This window comes from Ranitomeya variabilis, chromosome 2 (genome assembly GCF_051348905.1).
Source record: "Ranitomeya variabilis isolate aRanVar5 chromosome 2, aRanVar5.hap1, whole genome shotgun sequence".
NCBI lineage: Eukaryota > Metazoa > Chordata > Amphibia > Anura > Dendrobatidae > Ranitomeya > Ranitomeya variabilis.
Window position 1 is genome coordinate 117,430,431 of NC_135233.1, and position 16,341 is coordinate 117,446,771.

The 16,341-nt window shown below is 46.9% G+C and overlaps 1 protein-coding gene across 1 annotated transcript in view; it reads right to left on the bottom strand.

Annotated features, from left to right (window-relative positions):
* LOC143804616 (DNA-directed RNA polymerase I subunit RPA2-like) overlaps positions 1–16,341 on the bottom strand; it is a 51,021-nt gene that overhangs the window by 33,299 nt on the left and 1,381 nt on the right. Inside the window, exons 2-4 of the mRNA XM_077282873.1 lie at positions 15,968–16,135; positions 5,598–5,744; positions 3,325–3,457 (exon numbers count right to left, since the gene is read on the bottom strand). Coding sequence (XP_077138988.1) covers positions 3,325–3,457; positions 5,598–5,744; positions 15,968–16,135 — 448 coding nt within the window. The remainder of the gene's footprint in view (positions 1–3,324; positions 3,458–5,597; positions 5,745–15,967; positions 16,136–16,341) is intronic.

Consider the following 16,341-nt stretch of genomic DNA (forward strand, 5'->3'; position numbering starts at 1 on the left):
AGCCGGATGACATTTCCAGGTGCAGTGAATTCCACCGTAGTAATTTGGGTTTCATTTTTATGGTGCTAAATGTGCCGCGATCCTGCAGGTGAGCACGATTATGGCAAAACACCAAGAGTCTTTTTTTTTTTTTTTTAAACCGTAAAATATTTATATTTTTTAAAATTAAGCATAAAAAACCTATTTGTTTGTGTAGCCATTTCCTTAAGGTACTGTCACACAGTACCATTTTGATCGCTACGACGGCACGATCCGTGACGTCGCAGCGATCGTATGGTTATCGCTCCAGCGTCGTAGACTGCGGTCACACGTTGCAATCACGGCGCTGGAGCGATGCCGAAGTCCCCGGGTAACCAGGGTAAACATCGGGTAAGTAAGCGCAGGGCCGCGCTTAGTAACCCGATGTTTACCGTGGTTACCAGCATAAACGTGAAAAAAACAAACAGTACATACTTACATTCCGGTGTCTGTCCCCGGCGTTCTGCTTCTCTCCACTGTGTAAGCGCCAGAGCCGGAAAGCACAGCGGTGACGTCAGACGTCACCGCTGTGCTCGCTTTCCGGCTATGGCGCTCACAGCCTCACACAGTGCAGAGAAGCTGAGACGCCGGGGACAGACACCGGAATGTAAGTATGTACTGTTTGTTTTTTTCACGTTTACGCTGGTAACCACGGTAAACATCGGGTTACTAAGCGCGGCCCTGCGCTTAGTTACCCGATGTTTACCCTGGTTACAAGCGAACACATCGCTGGATCGCTGTCACACACAACGATCCAGCGATGTCAGCGGGTGATCAAGCGACGAAAGAACGTTCCATACGATCTGCTACGACGTACGATTCTCAGCAGGATCCCTGATCGCTGCTGCGTGTCAGACACTGCGATATCGTAACGATATCGCTAGAACGTCACGAATCGTACCGTCGTAGCGATCAAAATGGTACTGTGTGACAGTACCCTTAGTACTTTCATTTTTCGGTCAACTGAGCTGTGTGATGACTTGTTTTCTGTAGTTTTTATTGGTCCCATTTTGGGATACATACGTTTCTTTCGCTTTTTATGGGGAGGTGCGGTAATTGAAAACCAGCAATTCTGACAGTGATTATTTTTCTTTACTCTATGGGTTAAAATTAAATTATATTTTGATAGATCAAACTTCTACAGAAGCGGATATAACAAATTCACTTTTTTATTTTTTGCATTTTCGGGGCCATTTTACACTTTTTTTTATATACTACTTTTAATCTCTTTTAGCCCCTCTACAAAACTCGTACCTGTGATATTTTGATAACGCGCCCTATATACTAGAACACTGTAGTATGGCAATACATTTAGATATAACCATCTCCTAGGATTCTCAGCCCAATCGGACCCACGCTGGTTGGAAACCCTGAAATTGCAAATGGTGCACGTGCGGCATTCTCCTCCACAAGCGCCTTCTGCTGTCCAGTGACTATGATTGCCGTAATTACTTAATGGAAGCATAACTTGTCTCGTGGCTTAACCTGACATGAACACAATTATCTCGGCCTTTCAGTAAACCCTTTTCAGAGATTTCTGCAAGAACCATGTTCTATTGACTAAAGTTGAGCAAAAAGAATAGCAGGACACTGATCCCGAACCACGTCAGCAGTCTGATCAAAACCCTACAACCCTCCTCATCTGCCGGCATCTACAGCGCCTCCTCTGGTGGCTCCGTACATCATGAAGGCATCACTCTACAGTGATGATTCCAACATGCAGGAGAAGGTTCGCCGGGCTCTTCCAGCCAATGTGGCTGCTGGACCTAGGTCCTGTCAATCCTATGCTCAACTTCATTACAGATTTTGGCAAATTGACTTTACGCCAGGTAGTTTCCCAGAATTATTAGTATTATAGCGTCATTTATTCCATGGCGTTCTACGTGTGAGGAGGGGTATACATAAAAACAAGTACAATAATCTTAAACAATACAAGTCACAACAAGTACAGGAGGAGAGAGGACCCTGCCCACGAGAGCTCACAGTCTATAAGGGATGGGTGAGAATACAGTAGATGAGGGTAGAGCTGGTCCTGCAGCGGTTTGGTCTATCGGTAGTTAATGCAGGTTGTAGGCTTGTCGGAAGAGTAGGTCTTCAGGCTCTTTTTGAAGGTTTCAATGGTAGGCGAGAGTGATATGTTGTGGTAGAGAGTTCCAGAGTAGGGGGATGAACGAGAAATCTTGTATACGATTGTAGGAAGAGGAGATAAGAGGGGAGTAGAGAAGGAGATCTTGTGAGGATCAGAGGTTGCGTGTAGGTAAGTACCGGGAGACGAATTCACAGATGTATGGAGGAGACCGGTTGTGGATGGCTTTGTATGTCATGGTTAGGGTTTTGTACTGGAGTCTCTGGGCAATGGGGAGCCAGTGAAGGGATTGACAGAGGGGAGAGGCTGGGGAATAGAGGGGGGACAGGTGGATTAGTCGGGCAGCAGAGTTTAGAATAGATTGGAGGGGTGCGAGAGTATTAGAGAAGAGGCCACAGAGCAGGAGGTTGCGGTAGTCAAGGAGGGAGATGATGAGGGCATGGACTAGGGTTTTTGCAGATTCTTGGTTGAGGAATGTACGGATCTGTGAAATATTTTTGAGTTGAAGGCGACAGGAAGTGGAAAGGGCTTGGGTATGTGGTTTGAAGGAGAGATCAGTGTCAAGGATTACCCCAAGGCAGCGCGGGGGGGCGGGTTGTGGGAGATGGGGGAAGATGATGAATTCTGTTTTGTCCATGTTAAGTTTTAGAAATCTAGTGGAGAAGGATAAAATAGCGGACAGACAATGAGGGATTGTGGTTAGTAGTGTGGTAATATCTGCAATTCAGAGCACTGCATTGTAGGAGTGCAAATTCACAGTATCTTCCCCTTTTATACATTTATGGCCCAGAATCCCAATTTTGCAGTTTCAATAACTCCTATAAATAATGGCGGAAAAAAAATGTGCAGCCGACTGTCCACGAAATGCGAAAATTATAACAATGAGGATTGAATTATTACTTTTTTGGGTCCGTTTACAGACACTGGTGTCACAATATAACTGCTGACTGGTAAATTTGACGATCAGCGGTCATTTGAATGCCTGTTCACACACTGTCCTCGGCAGCACGAGTCCAGCTCACACAGGACGATTTTCTTTTATGCTGCATAAAAGGTCCATAACGGATTTTGCTTGTTCATCGGATGATCGGCAGCCTGTTTACACGGCAAGATAATCGGCAACGCACGTTCCTAATTCTCTTGCAGCGCAAATGCCCTTTTAGGATAAATTCACATCACACCAAAATATATCTTACAGAATGCAACGTAAATGTATTCACCATATTGAGTATAGCCTCGGCCTCGGTTCTTCCACTTGGGGCGGATCAAAGCGATAGGAAAGTTCCTCCTTGGCATAATGAGCATCCTCATGACTTTCTCATTTCCATTTACTATGAAGTAGCCACCCATTTCCTTCAGATAAGGAACAATGAAATATTGTTAAGTCCATTATCTAAAAAACACACATCTTAGACCTTATCAAAAGGAAAAATAATCCCCTGGGTGATGTGACGTGAAGCCCATTTTTGCAAACCACCTACTTCTATGTTTGGTCCAGATGACCTAGAGCAGCGAGATGGAAAAATTTAATTGCTGACAGCAAATGATCAGCAAGTGCTATAGCAATAATCCCGCCTGATACACATCTGCATACTAGGGTCTGTATAGGATCAGTGTCTGCGCACCAAACCCTCCTGTGATCCATAAGCCGAGAGGGAGTAATAGTTAAGAGTCACAGTTCTTTCTAGTTTTGCTTTCTTGCTACACTAATGCAGTTTTCTAAAGCTATGTTCACATATCCAGTAATCACCCATTAAAACGAATCCAGCAGCAACTTGTTGGCAAATAAAAGTTACGCAGAAAACTTTTTTGTCCAACTCAAAAACATTTATTTCAACTGTATCTTTTTTTTTTTACTTTGAATTCTATGGAAAAACCAGATCCGTTTAACAGACATCCGTTTTCCAATTTAAAAAAAAAAAATAGCATCTGACATGCATCTGTGACGTGGCAGATTTTTTGAGATACACCTTTATAAAATAAATGGTAATATTATATAAAATGTTATCTTTGCAATTAAAGGGGCCTAGTCAGCTCTCTGGACATGTCCGTTTTAGTAGATAGCTGCATTTATCATCAAAAAATCCTAGTAACTTCTCATAAATCTGCATTGTGCTGTTCCTCGGTTAGTCCTCCTGCAATTGTATGAAACCCTCAACAAATGGCCGATATGATCCTCTAGTCACAGTGGTGCATCCTTACAGAGTAAGGACTGAGTGGATAAAGTCACACTATAAAGGCATATCACCCTCAATTAAAGCACAATTGTGCATTTATTCTTAATTTGTAAAATAAAATATGATAAAAGACGTTATCACCATCTGCAGAATAAGTGATAACTTGTTGAACGAGGGGCATCCGACTGCTGGGACCGGCAGAACAGGGAATTTATGTATGATCTGTGCTCCAATCATTCCCTATAGGGCTGCCATGAGCTTTTCCGGTAGCCACATAGAGAATGAATGGAGTGGTGGACTCTGCTGCACAATCTCATAACTGGGACAAAAGTTTTCAATCAGGGATAAAAATTCCTCAATCTGATAATTGGTGCAGGTCCCAGCAGTCATCCATTTGGCCAATTGGTGCAGGACCCAGCAGTCATCCATTTGGCCAATTGGTGCAGGTCCCAGCAGTCATCCATTTGGCCAATTGGTGCAGGACCCAGCAGTCATCCATTTGGCCAATTGGTGCAGGACCCAGCAGTCATCCATTTGGCCAATTGGTGCAGGTCCCAGCAGTCATCCATTTGGCCAATTGGTGCAGGACCTAGCAGTCATCCATTTGGCCAATTGGTGCAGGACCCAGCAGTCATCCATTTGGCCAATTGGTGCAGGTCCCAGCAGTCATCCATTTGGCCAATTGGTGCAGGTCCCAGCAGTCATCCATTTGGCCAATTGGTGCAGGACCCAGCAGTCATCCATTTGGCCAATTGGTGCAGGTCCCAGCAGTCATCCATTTGGCCAATTGGTGCAGGACCCAGCAGTCATCCATTTGGCCAATTGGTGCAGGACCCAGCAGTCATCCATTTGGCCAATTGGTGCAGGTCCCAGCAGTCATCCATTTGGCCAATTGGTGCAGGACCCAGCAGTCATCCATTTGGCCAATTGGTGCAGGACCCAGCAGTCATCCATTTGGCCAATTGGTGCAGGTCCCAGCAGTCATCCATTTGGCCAATTGGTGCAGGTCCCAGCAGTCATCCATTTGGCCAATTGGTGCAGGACCCAGCAGTCATCCATTTGGCCAATTGGTGCAGGACCCAGCAGTCATCCATTTGGCCAATTGGTGCAGGACCCAGCAGTCTTCCATTTGGCCAACTGGTGCAGGACGCAGCAGCAGGTTATCATCTATTATGTGGATAGGTAATAATGTGTTTTACCTGGACGGCTCCTCTAATGGCAAATACAATAAATTAACTGACGTGATATGAGAAATTCTCTATACGAACACACTGAAGAAGGATCAAGTCATTGAATAATCCTCGATCTGCCCTTACCTGCTCCTCTTCATGATGCTGAATGAGTTCTTCTGGTGACAGGCCATACAAGTTACAGAGTTTGGATTTTACCATGATGGGCACATACCCAAAGGACTGTTTGATGACATCTTTCTGAACGCCATTGAGAGACCACCTTACATCCACCTACAAAAGAGAAAATACATTAACTTTCATATAGGAATACACCTCATTGAATTGGCAAACTACAGTCACCGAGGGCATGTCACCACAGCTTATCAGTACCCACCTGGAGAGGACCTGCGGGCTCTTTGGACTTTATAAATAATGTCACACTTCATTAAATAATGTTTGAGCGCTATTTAAGCTCCAATTTGCTCTGTTACTCCTCCTGGAAATGTAAAAATAGGGATTTTTGTGTACTCACCGTAAAATCCTTTTCTCCGAGTCATTCATTGGGGGACACAGACCATGGGTGTATGCTGCTGCCACCAGGAGGCTGACACTAAGTATTACAAAGAAAGTTAGCTCCTCCCCTGCAGTATACACCCCTCTGCTGGCTCCCAGCTAACTAGTTCGGTGCAAAAGCAGTAGGAGATCAATAACAACATATAAGCGTATAGCATGTCACATTATATATGAGAGTATAACATATCAAATGATAAAAACAAATACAACTAATAATAGGGAGGGAGCTGTGTCCCCCAATGAATGGCTCGGAGAAAAGGATTTTACGGTGAGTACACAAAAATCCCTATTTCTCCTTCGCCTCATTGGGGGACACAGACCATGGGACGTCCCAAAGCAGTCCCTGGGTGGGGACAACATCCGATCAGGACGTGTAACCGCTACTTACAAGTGCGCCAAGGCGGCCTGCAAAGTCCGCCTGCCCAGACTCACATCTGTGGAAGTGTGTGAATTATAGTGCTTCAAGAATGCATGCGGACTGGAGGAATTTGCAAGCTTGCGGTCGTGCTTGCCGACGCCTGGTGCCTAGAGCCCTGAGACAGGGAGATAGGCTGACATCTAGCACGGAAGGACTCCTGGATGGTGAAAAGAATCCACCAGGCTAACGTGGCCGATGAACACGGCTAAACCCTTCCTGTGACCGTCGGGAAGCCTACTTACCATCGAGAAGCCCAAGCAAAGTCCAACCTTCGGAAGGACGCCGTCCTCGATACGTACCCACTTGGAGCACTCACTTCTTCCAGATTATCTAGAACCCATTCCGTTGTGTGGACTGGAGCCGAAAGATGAGAGGACGATGCCCCTGCAACAGTGGGAATACAAAACCACCTTGGCAACGAGGGAAGGGGATGGCTTTAGGGCAACGTTGCATTGATGGTAATAAGGAAAAAAGACTGAAAGAAAACAGAGTGGCAAGCTCTGAAGACTCATCAGGATGACAAGAACGCAGAGAAAAAAGGGGAGTGACGTTCCCTGATAGTAAAGTCTTTCTGGATCGAAAAAGGAGTCTACTGTAAGATCCCCAGGACCATTAAGGTCCCCCAGATCTAACGGTACGCGGTAGGGAAGAACTACAGGGGAAGGCTCCCTGCGAGAAAGTCCATATTTCCAGTTTTGACGACATAAGATGGAGAAATACTAGTACCGCAAGCGAGAAAACCTGACATGGTCAGTGCGGGTCTCCCGGGATCACTGGGGGCCTTTACTGCTTCCAAAAATATCTCAGACGTAGTGGAAGAGGCGTTATGGAAATTGGTACCGTGGAAAAACGGAGCATGCACTGCGATGGACTTGGATCTTGAAGCCAAACCATGAACTGGAGTACATTGGCGTTCAGCTTGGACGCCATCCGACCTACATCTGGAGTACTCCAGTGAAGGCAGATGTGAAGGAAGACTTCCGAGTGAAGTTCCCACTCACTTGAGGAGAAAACCCTGATGGCTGAATATGTCAGCCGCCCAGTGTTCTACTCCAGGGACATGTACTGTTAAGATCACCGAATGATAGATCTCGGCCCATCAGAGAGTGCGAGGTACCTCGGCCATGGCGCTTGACTGTGGGTACCTGCGAAATGATTGACGTATGGCACAGCCGTGGCATTATCCAAATTGAAGACGGATGGTTGACCCGCCTAAAGGCAGTGGACCTGCTGTAGGATTAGCCGTACTGTACGGATCCCCAGAGAAATGATCGGGAGAAGAAGACGGGCATTGGTATCCCTAATAACCATTGGACCAGAAGAAGGCTCTGGATGAGGAAGGAGCTTAGAGACTACCTTTTGAAAGCCTGATTGACTTGCTGAAAACGAGCGGAGCAAAAGAAAACTACTTCCGTTTTCGTCTTATTGCTCAGAACCCTCCTAGCTAATTGAATGAACCGAGGGAATGAGTGATCAAGTGCACAAGCTCCGTGTTGAAGGGCCACGACCTTGACTCGAGAGAGAGAATTACCATCCTTCTTGTGCAGGATCATCGTCAAAGAGGATCTGCTGGGCTGGGAATGAGGAAAAAGCTTGTCTAAGTTTAGCTGCTAGCCCAAGTGAGAGGGTATTGCGAGTGATATAGACAACTTAGCGTAGTCCTTGTAGAGCGGCTAGAAAGTCGACCGAGTAGGGCAGGACGACCATGTTTCTAGGGTGCAAGAAGCACATGACAACTGCTATGAGCGTTGCGACCACTGTGGTGCGGTAGCCAGGCTGAAGGGCAAGGTCGTGACTTGAAAATGCTGTTCGCGAATGGAAAGGAGAAGAGATAATCGTAGAGGGGAAAAAAGTAGGCATGTGAGGGTAAGAAAACCGAATGTCGATGGATGCCAGAAAACTCCACTTTTTTTTTTTTTTCTTTTTGTTGAAGTAATGGCTGAGCGGAGGAACTGCATCTGAAAAAGGAGGACCTTGTCAAAGGTTGTTAGAAGTTTGAGGTCCAGGAATGGTCATACTTTTCATTTTCTCCTTCGTGAAACCAAGATCCCTTAGATCTAGACTGTCCAGGACAACGCTTCTACTGCTGGATGGGTCTGTAGAAAAAATACGATCCCTTGTTAGTCTCCCGCTCAGAAGATTTGATTTGAATTGAAGTAGATAAGGTCTCTGACCAGGAGACTATTGGTCAAGCAACATCATGTGGCGCTAAAGAAGGGTAGAGCGCTGAACCCGAAGCCACAAGACGGAACGAACCAGATTTGCTATCTGACCGTCTGTGGTTTTTTAATTGATGATACATCGGGCAGGGATACTGGTAGGTATACCACAAGAAATTCCACCCGGTTAGACTGCCAAGTGGCAGAATGCGGGGCTGCAACCAGCAGGCCTCTTGCCATCGACGTGCAGAGTAGAAAATTAGGAACCTTCGATCCACCATTCTGTTAACAGGGACGTGGAGAGGAATCGTCCGCTTTCTTGCATCATCCCCTAAATTGATACAAAGGGGGGTGCTCGGACGCCAAAGATGTGTGCCTCTGTACATCCCCAGAGTTGAGGTCCCCGGGTGGACAGGGCAGGTTGTTTGTCATTAGGCCTGGATGCAGAAGAGGATACATGGCGGCGACACTGCATGTGTTCGTCTGTTGAAGATGTGGGGGGAATCGGTGCCCTTAAAAGGACCCGTCGCCCATAAAAATCAGACCAGGTATGGCAACCTACTTAGCGGCTTCTGTCCAGTGAATTGCTCGTCGATTTGTTGATGGTATAAATAGGAGAGTCCCTCCTTTTCTGAAGCTCTTGCAATCCAAGGCAATATGCGATCCATATTCAGCGTTGTTCTCAACAAATCATGGGGGAGAGATTAGGAAATGAAAACTTCCGTTTTGCAGACGCCTGTACGTTTTTCTAGAACACTTGCGGCCCCTGCTAGCGGACGCTCCCATGTAGGAGAGGGACCATGTATATCTGGGTTGCGGTTAGGGATGAGCGGCGGAAGGCTCCAGAGCTCAGTTAGGGTGACCAGCTTAGGATTGATGATGTGCCCATAAGACCAGTAAATACTGGTCGTGCGTCTTTAAGACCAGGGTATACTGGTCTCGTGCCTTTAGGAGGAGGGCATGCTGGTCATGTGCCTTTAAGAACCAGGACATACTTGTCATGTACCTTTAAGTCCAGGACAAACTGGTGATGTGCCTTTAAGAGCAGGGCATACTGGTCATGTGCCTTTAAGACCAGGGCATACTGGTCATGTGCTTTGAAGACTAGGGCATACTGGTTATGTGTCTTTAAGTCCAGGGCATATTGATCACGTGCCTTTAAGACCAGGGCATACTGGTCATGTGCCTTTAAGTCCAGGGCATATTGGTCACGTGCCTTTAAGACCAGGGCATACTGGTCATGTTCCTTTAAGACCAGGGCATACTGGTCATGTGCTTTGAAGACCAGGGCATACTGGTTATGTGTCTTTAAGTCCAGGGCATATTGATCACGTGCCTTTAAGACCAGGGCATACTGGTCATGTGCCTTTAAGACCAGGGCATACTGGCCAAGTGCGTAAGACCAGGGCCTACTGGTCATGTGCCTTTAAGACCAGGGCATACTGGTCACGTGCCTTTAAGACCAGGGCATACTGGTCACGTGCCTTTAAGACCAGGTAATACTGGACATGTGCCCTTAAGACCAAGGAGTACTGGTCATGCGTCTTTAAGACCAGGGAATACTGGTTATGTGCTTTTAAGACCAGGAATACTGGTCATGCGCCTTTAAGACCAGGGCATACTGGCCATGTGCGTAAGACCAGGGAAAACTGGTCACGTGCCTTTAAGACCAGACAATACTGGACATGCTCCTTTAAGACTAGACAATACTGGACATGCGCCCTTAAGAACAGACAATATTGGACCTGCGCCTTTACGACCAGCCAATACTGGACATGCGCCAAAACAGGACATGCGCCTTTAAGACCAGCCAATACTGGACATGCGCCTTTAAGAACAGAGAATACTGGACATGCGCCTTTAAGAACAGACAATACGGGACATGCGCCTTTAAGACCAGCCAATACTGGACATGCGCCTTTAAAACCAGACAATACTACATGTGCCTTTAAGAACGGAGAATACTTGCGCGTTTAATGCCTTGATGTAGAGTGGTTGTGCCCCCTTAATGCTAAAAATCGTTGCCTCATTGTGAGCCGGCCGGGTGGACCAAGATGGCCGCTGTGAGCTGCAGAGTAGATAAAATCTCGCAGAGAGCGAGAAGCGCCAACTCGGGGGGCAGAGCGACGGACACAATGCTGAATAGGCCCAAGCCGGGGCCTAAATTTCTGTAGCAGGTGGGCGACACCAGCGGGGCGTTTCAGGAGACTTCCGGGATGCGGCCTACACATCGGCCGAAGCCAGGGGCTAAATTTTTGTAGCCGGCCAGAGCGTTACCTCAGAGAGGTGGGCCACAGGAAAGTGGCTAAGGCTGCCTGCGCCTTTATGGATATCCCTCTGAAGATGGATCCACTCACCATCGGTGCGCGTCCCGGCATGGAGCCGCCGCGGATGTGGGTTTCAGCGCTGTTCTATGCAGCGTGGACGGTGTAGGGATAAACCTCAATCCATCATCCGTTTGTTAGGGAGGAGGAGAGGAACCGTCCGCCTCCTTGTACCATCCGCTCTTAATAGTGGTGGTGCAGTGGGGGCTGCTCGGACGCCACACTGAATAGTGCCTCTGAACAGCCGAGGGTATAACCTGGTGGACAGGGCTGATGTCCGGCAATAAGGCCTGGCTGCAGAAGAGGATACTGGAGGTGACACTCCAGTGCTCGTCTGATAAGGGAGGGGGGAGATCGGTCCATGAAAGGGCCCGTCGCCCCTAGAATCAGCTCAGGCAGTGGCTTCCCACGTCGCAGGAGAGGATACGGAGAGGTGAAACTCCCGTGCTCGCCTGTTGTTGGTTCGGGGGAGATCGGAACATGAAAGAATCCGTCGCCCCCTTCGTCCGGTAAAAGGTAAAAGTAAAAAGATTCTTTGGGTCTGAACAGCAGACCCATCCGTGTGCCTCCTACGGACACTAAGCAAGAACTGGTTAGCTGGGAGCCAGCAGAGGGGTGTATACTGCAGGGGAGGAGCTAACTTTCTTTGTAAGGCCGGCGTCACACTTGGCGTAAGACAATACGCCACGTATTATACGTCCGTACTACGGCCGTAATACGGAGAAATGTTCCCAAAATAGTGATCCGTAGGCAGGGTGTGTCAGCGTATTTTGCGCATGGCATCCTCCGTATGTAATCCGTATGGCATCCGTACTGCGAGATTTTCGCGCAGGCTTGCAAAACCGACATCTAATGGATTTATGTGCTCAAATGTTAGGGAAAACATATATACAGTGTATATATATATATATATATATATATATATATGTCATTGAGACACATATATATATATTCTGTATTTAGATTTCATACAGCGCGATATCTGTGAACAGCCGGTAATTCAATTGCCGGCTTTTCATTTCTCCTTCACAAACCCGACAGGATATGAGACATGGTTTTCATACAGTAAACCATCTCATATCCCCTTTTTTTTTGCATATTCCACATTACTAATGTTAGTAGTGTGTATGTGCAAAATTTCAGCGCTGTAGCTGCTGAAATAAAGGGTTAAATGGCGGAAAAAATTGGCGTGGGCTCCCGCGCAATTTTCTCCGCCAGAATGGTAAAGCCAGTGACTGAGGGCAGATATTAATAGCCAGGAGAGGGTCCATGGTTATTGGCCCCCCCCGTGGCTAAAAACATCTGCCCCCAGCCACCCCAGAAAAGGCACATCTGGAAGATGCGCCTATTCTGGCACTTGGCCACTCTCTTCCCACTCCCTGTAGCGGTGGGATATGGGGTAATGAAGGGTTAATGCCACCTTGCTATTGTAAGGTGACATTAAGCCAGATTAATAATGGAGAGGCGTCAATTATGACACCTATCCATTATTAATCCAATTGTTGGAAAGGGTTAAAAAACACACACACACACATGATTTAAAAGTATTTTAATGAAATAAACACAGCGGTTGTTGTAATAATTTATTGTACTCTCAGTCCATCAGGAACACCCTCGTTTGGAAAAATAATAAACGCACAAGATACATACCTTCTGCTGTCAGATCAGGTCCCACGATGTAATCCATCTGAAGGGGTTAACTAATATTACAGACAGGAGCCCTGCAAATGCAGCTGTGCTCCGTGCCTGTAATCCCCGGCGAATGAATGAAATGTAGGTCATTGACCTACATTTCCTTCAGTCGCGGTGAGGCGCCCTCTGGTGGATGTTCTCATGAACTGCAGCCTGGGAACTTTTTCCCACGCTCCAGGTCATATGAGGACATCCACCAGGGGGCGCATCACCGCGACTGAAGGAAATGTAGGTCAATGACCTACATTTCATTCATTCGCCGGGGATTACAGGCACGGAGCACAGCTGCATTTGCAGGGCTCCTGTCTGTAATATTAGTTAACCCCTTCAGATGGATTACATCGTGGGACCTGATCTGACAGCAGAAGGTATGTATCTTGTGCGTTTATTATTTTTCCAAACGAGGGTTTCCTGATGGACTGAGAGTACAATAAATTATTACAACAACCGCTGTGTTTATTTCATTAAAATACTTTTAAATCATGTGTGTGTGTGTTTTTTAACCCTTTCCAACAATTGGATTAATAATGGATAGGTGTCATAATTGACGCCTCTCCATTATTAATCTGGCTTAATGTCACCTTACAATAGCAAGGTGGCATTAACCCTTCATTACCCCATATCCCACCGCTACAGGGAGTGGGAAGAGAGTGGCCAAGTGCCAGAATAGGCGCATCTTCCAGATGTGCCTTTTCTGGGGTGGCTGGGGGCAGATGTTTTTAGCCACGGGGGGGCCAATAACCATGGACCCTCTCCTGGCTATTAATATCTGCCCTCAGTCACTGGCTTTACCATTCTGGCGGAGAAAATTGCGCGGGAGCCCACGCCAATTTTTTCCGCCATTTAACCCTTTATTTCAGCAGCTACAGCGCTGAAATTTTGCACATACACACTACTAACATTAGTAGTGTGGAATATGCAAAAAAAAAGGGGATATGAGATGGTTTACTGTATGTAAACCATGTCTCATATCCTGTCGGGTTTGTGCAGGAGAAATGCAAAGCCGGCAATTGAATTACCGACTTTTCACTAACAGCGCTGCGTATTTCTCGCAAGTCACACTGCTGGTCAGTGTGGAATCCGTATTTTTCACGCCCCCATAGACTTTCATTGGCGATTTTTTTGCGCAATACGCTGACAAACGCAGCATGCTGCGATTTTGTACGGCCGTAGAAAGCCGTATAATACTGAACCGTAATATACGGCTAATAGGAGCAGCCCCATTGAGAATAATTGTGCCGTATGTTATGCGAGTTTTACGGACGTAGTTTCTGCGCTCTTACGTCCGTAAAACTCGCTAGTGTGACGGCGGCCTAATACTTAGTGTCAGCCTCCTGGTGGCAGCAGCATACACCCATGGTCTGTGTCCCATGGTCTGTGTCCCCCAATGAGGCGAAGGAGAAATAACTAATGTATCATCATTTCCCCAGTCATTGGGGGGCGAGTCCCTACATATCCTGTGTCTAACGCAGCACTAATTGGGTGGTGCATGTGTTCTGGTGAGGGACCGGGAAATATTCAGTTGTTAAAGAGGTTTTCCACAACTAAGTTAATCCCCTTTCATATGTCCTATCTATCACTTTTCTAATATACTTCTAGTACCTGCCCGGCTCCCGTGAGCTCATCTCTCTGGTGGTCATATATTCTTCTGTTGTGATTCTGCCTCTGCTAAGTCTGGATCTGGATTTGGACAAACTGAGCAGTGCACGTCATTGGTGGGGGCAGTTTCCAGTTAATGATATGCTTGTGCTCTGGGGGCGGCCTGTGGGGGTCTTCATGTGGTGCCTTGCTTACATATGCATCTGTATGGGCTTATGGCAGGTCACTAATCCCTCACTAACCTGCCCCCTATTCTACATACTGCACTTGCACAGTTTATATTGTTGTCTTTAAAAAAACAAAATGTCCAAAAAAAATGTAACTACAGCAAAATGGCGCTGGTGCATGCACAGTAGCCTCTATCGCTTGCTGATTGATGCTACTACGCAAGCGCCGCCAGCGCCATTTTTTTTTTTTAAAGACCACAATGTGAACTGCGCAAGCGCAGTATGTAGAATAGGAGGCAGGTCAGTGAGGGATCAGTGACCTTCCATAAGCCTTCAGTATGAATAGCTAAGCAGGGCACCACATGAAGACCCCCATAGTCTGCCTCGAAGCACGAGCATATCATTAACTGAAAATACAGGTTACAAAACAGCAACAAGACAGATTTCATCAACCAAGGTATCGTTGTAATCAGTATAATGGCGCCGACCTGACACTCTGTAGGTTACTGAGCACAATCCTGCTAACAGGTTTGCTTTAATGCCATAAATTTTACATTAAGGGGCACTTTTATGGCATGGTGATAGTGGTACACAGCAATTGTGCCTCCATGACATCTTCGCAGCACAATGCACATGTGACAGCACACCAGGCTTACCAATCAAACAAAGCCATGGATGCCAGGCAGCAAGAGGGGGTTGTCAAGGATCTCCTCCAGCAGTGAGAAATGACCGTCATACCACCACCACGTCCAGCAGCGAGAAATGACCATCATACCACCACCACGTCCAGCAGCGAGAAATGACCGCCATACCACCACCACGTCCAGCAGCGAGAAATGACCGTCATACTACCACCACGTCCAGCAGCGAGAAATGACCGTCATACCACCACCACCTCCAGCAGCGAGAAATGACTGTCATACCACCACCACGTCCAGCAGCGAGAAATAACCGTCATACCACCACCACCACGTCCAGCAGTGGGAAATGACCATCATACCACCACCACGTCCAGCAGCGAGAAATAACCGTCATACCACCACCACCGAAAGCTAGGTGGAGATATTAAAGGGGTATTCTCAAGTCTGAAAGTTATCCCCCATTTTTGGGATAGGGTATAACTTTCATATTGCTGGGGGTCCAACCACTGGGAATCCCACTTATCCAGAAAATTGAGGCTCTAAAGAGCCTTGTATGAATGGAGTGGTGATCTATCAAGCGCACTGCTGCTTCATCCATCATCTCTGTGCCCAAGACCAGAGGAGCGCAGCGCTGAGCTATCTCCGGCAGTCCCAGTAAGAATGAATAGAGTGGTAATGAACATGACTAATATGCACCATACCAGCATGAAAATGGGGCTGTGATGCACCTGGCTATCTGTGGTGGTCCCATAGAGAAAGGGTTGAGCAAGACACTTCAGAGCTATGTACCTGGAATTGGTGGGGGTCCCAGCAATCAGACCCCCAATGATCCACAAATTATACTTTGCATACGTGATAACTTTAAACGTTTGCAATAATCCATTAACTGCTTCTCAAAATGTTGATTCCAGGCGCATCCCAGAGGTAGTCTCAAAACTCACCATCAACTTTCCCCGGTACGTACATCTTCGGCCCCGGCATTCTGCTGGGTAGATCTTGGGGTTTTTGCAGAGACTTCCTTTAGGAACCATAGGATGACTGAGGGCTGCATCCACAATGGCAAATGATACACGGTCGCCTTTGAAGGTGAATTCTAGTGGCTTTATAGCCTGCGGAAAGAAACAGAACATTAAAAGGACATTCTGCTCAGCACCGGCCAAATGGCTGCTCCGCTGGGACGCACTGGGCACATAGGGGCCTATTTATACATTTAGTGTGCGTTCTGGGAGCTTTCTAAGGGAATATTCAAAACCTAATGTAAAAAAAACATTGTGAACAGACCCTTACTGTGATACCAATATATTTCCTGATTTTA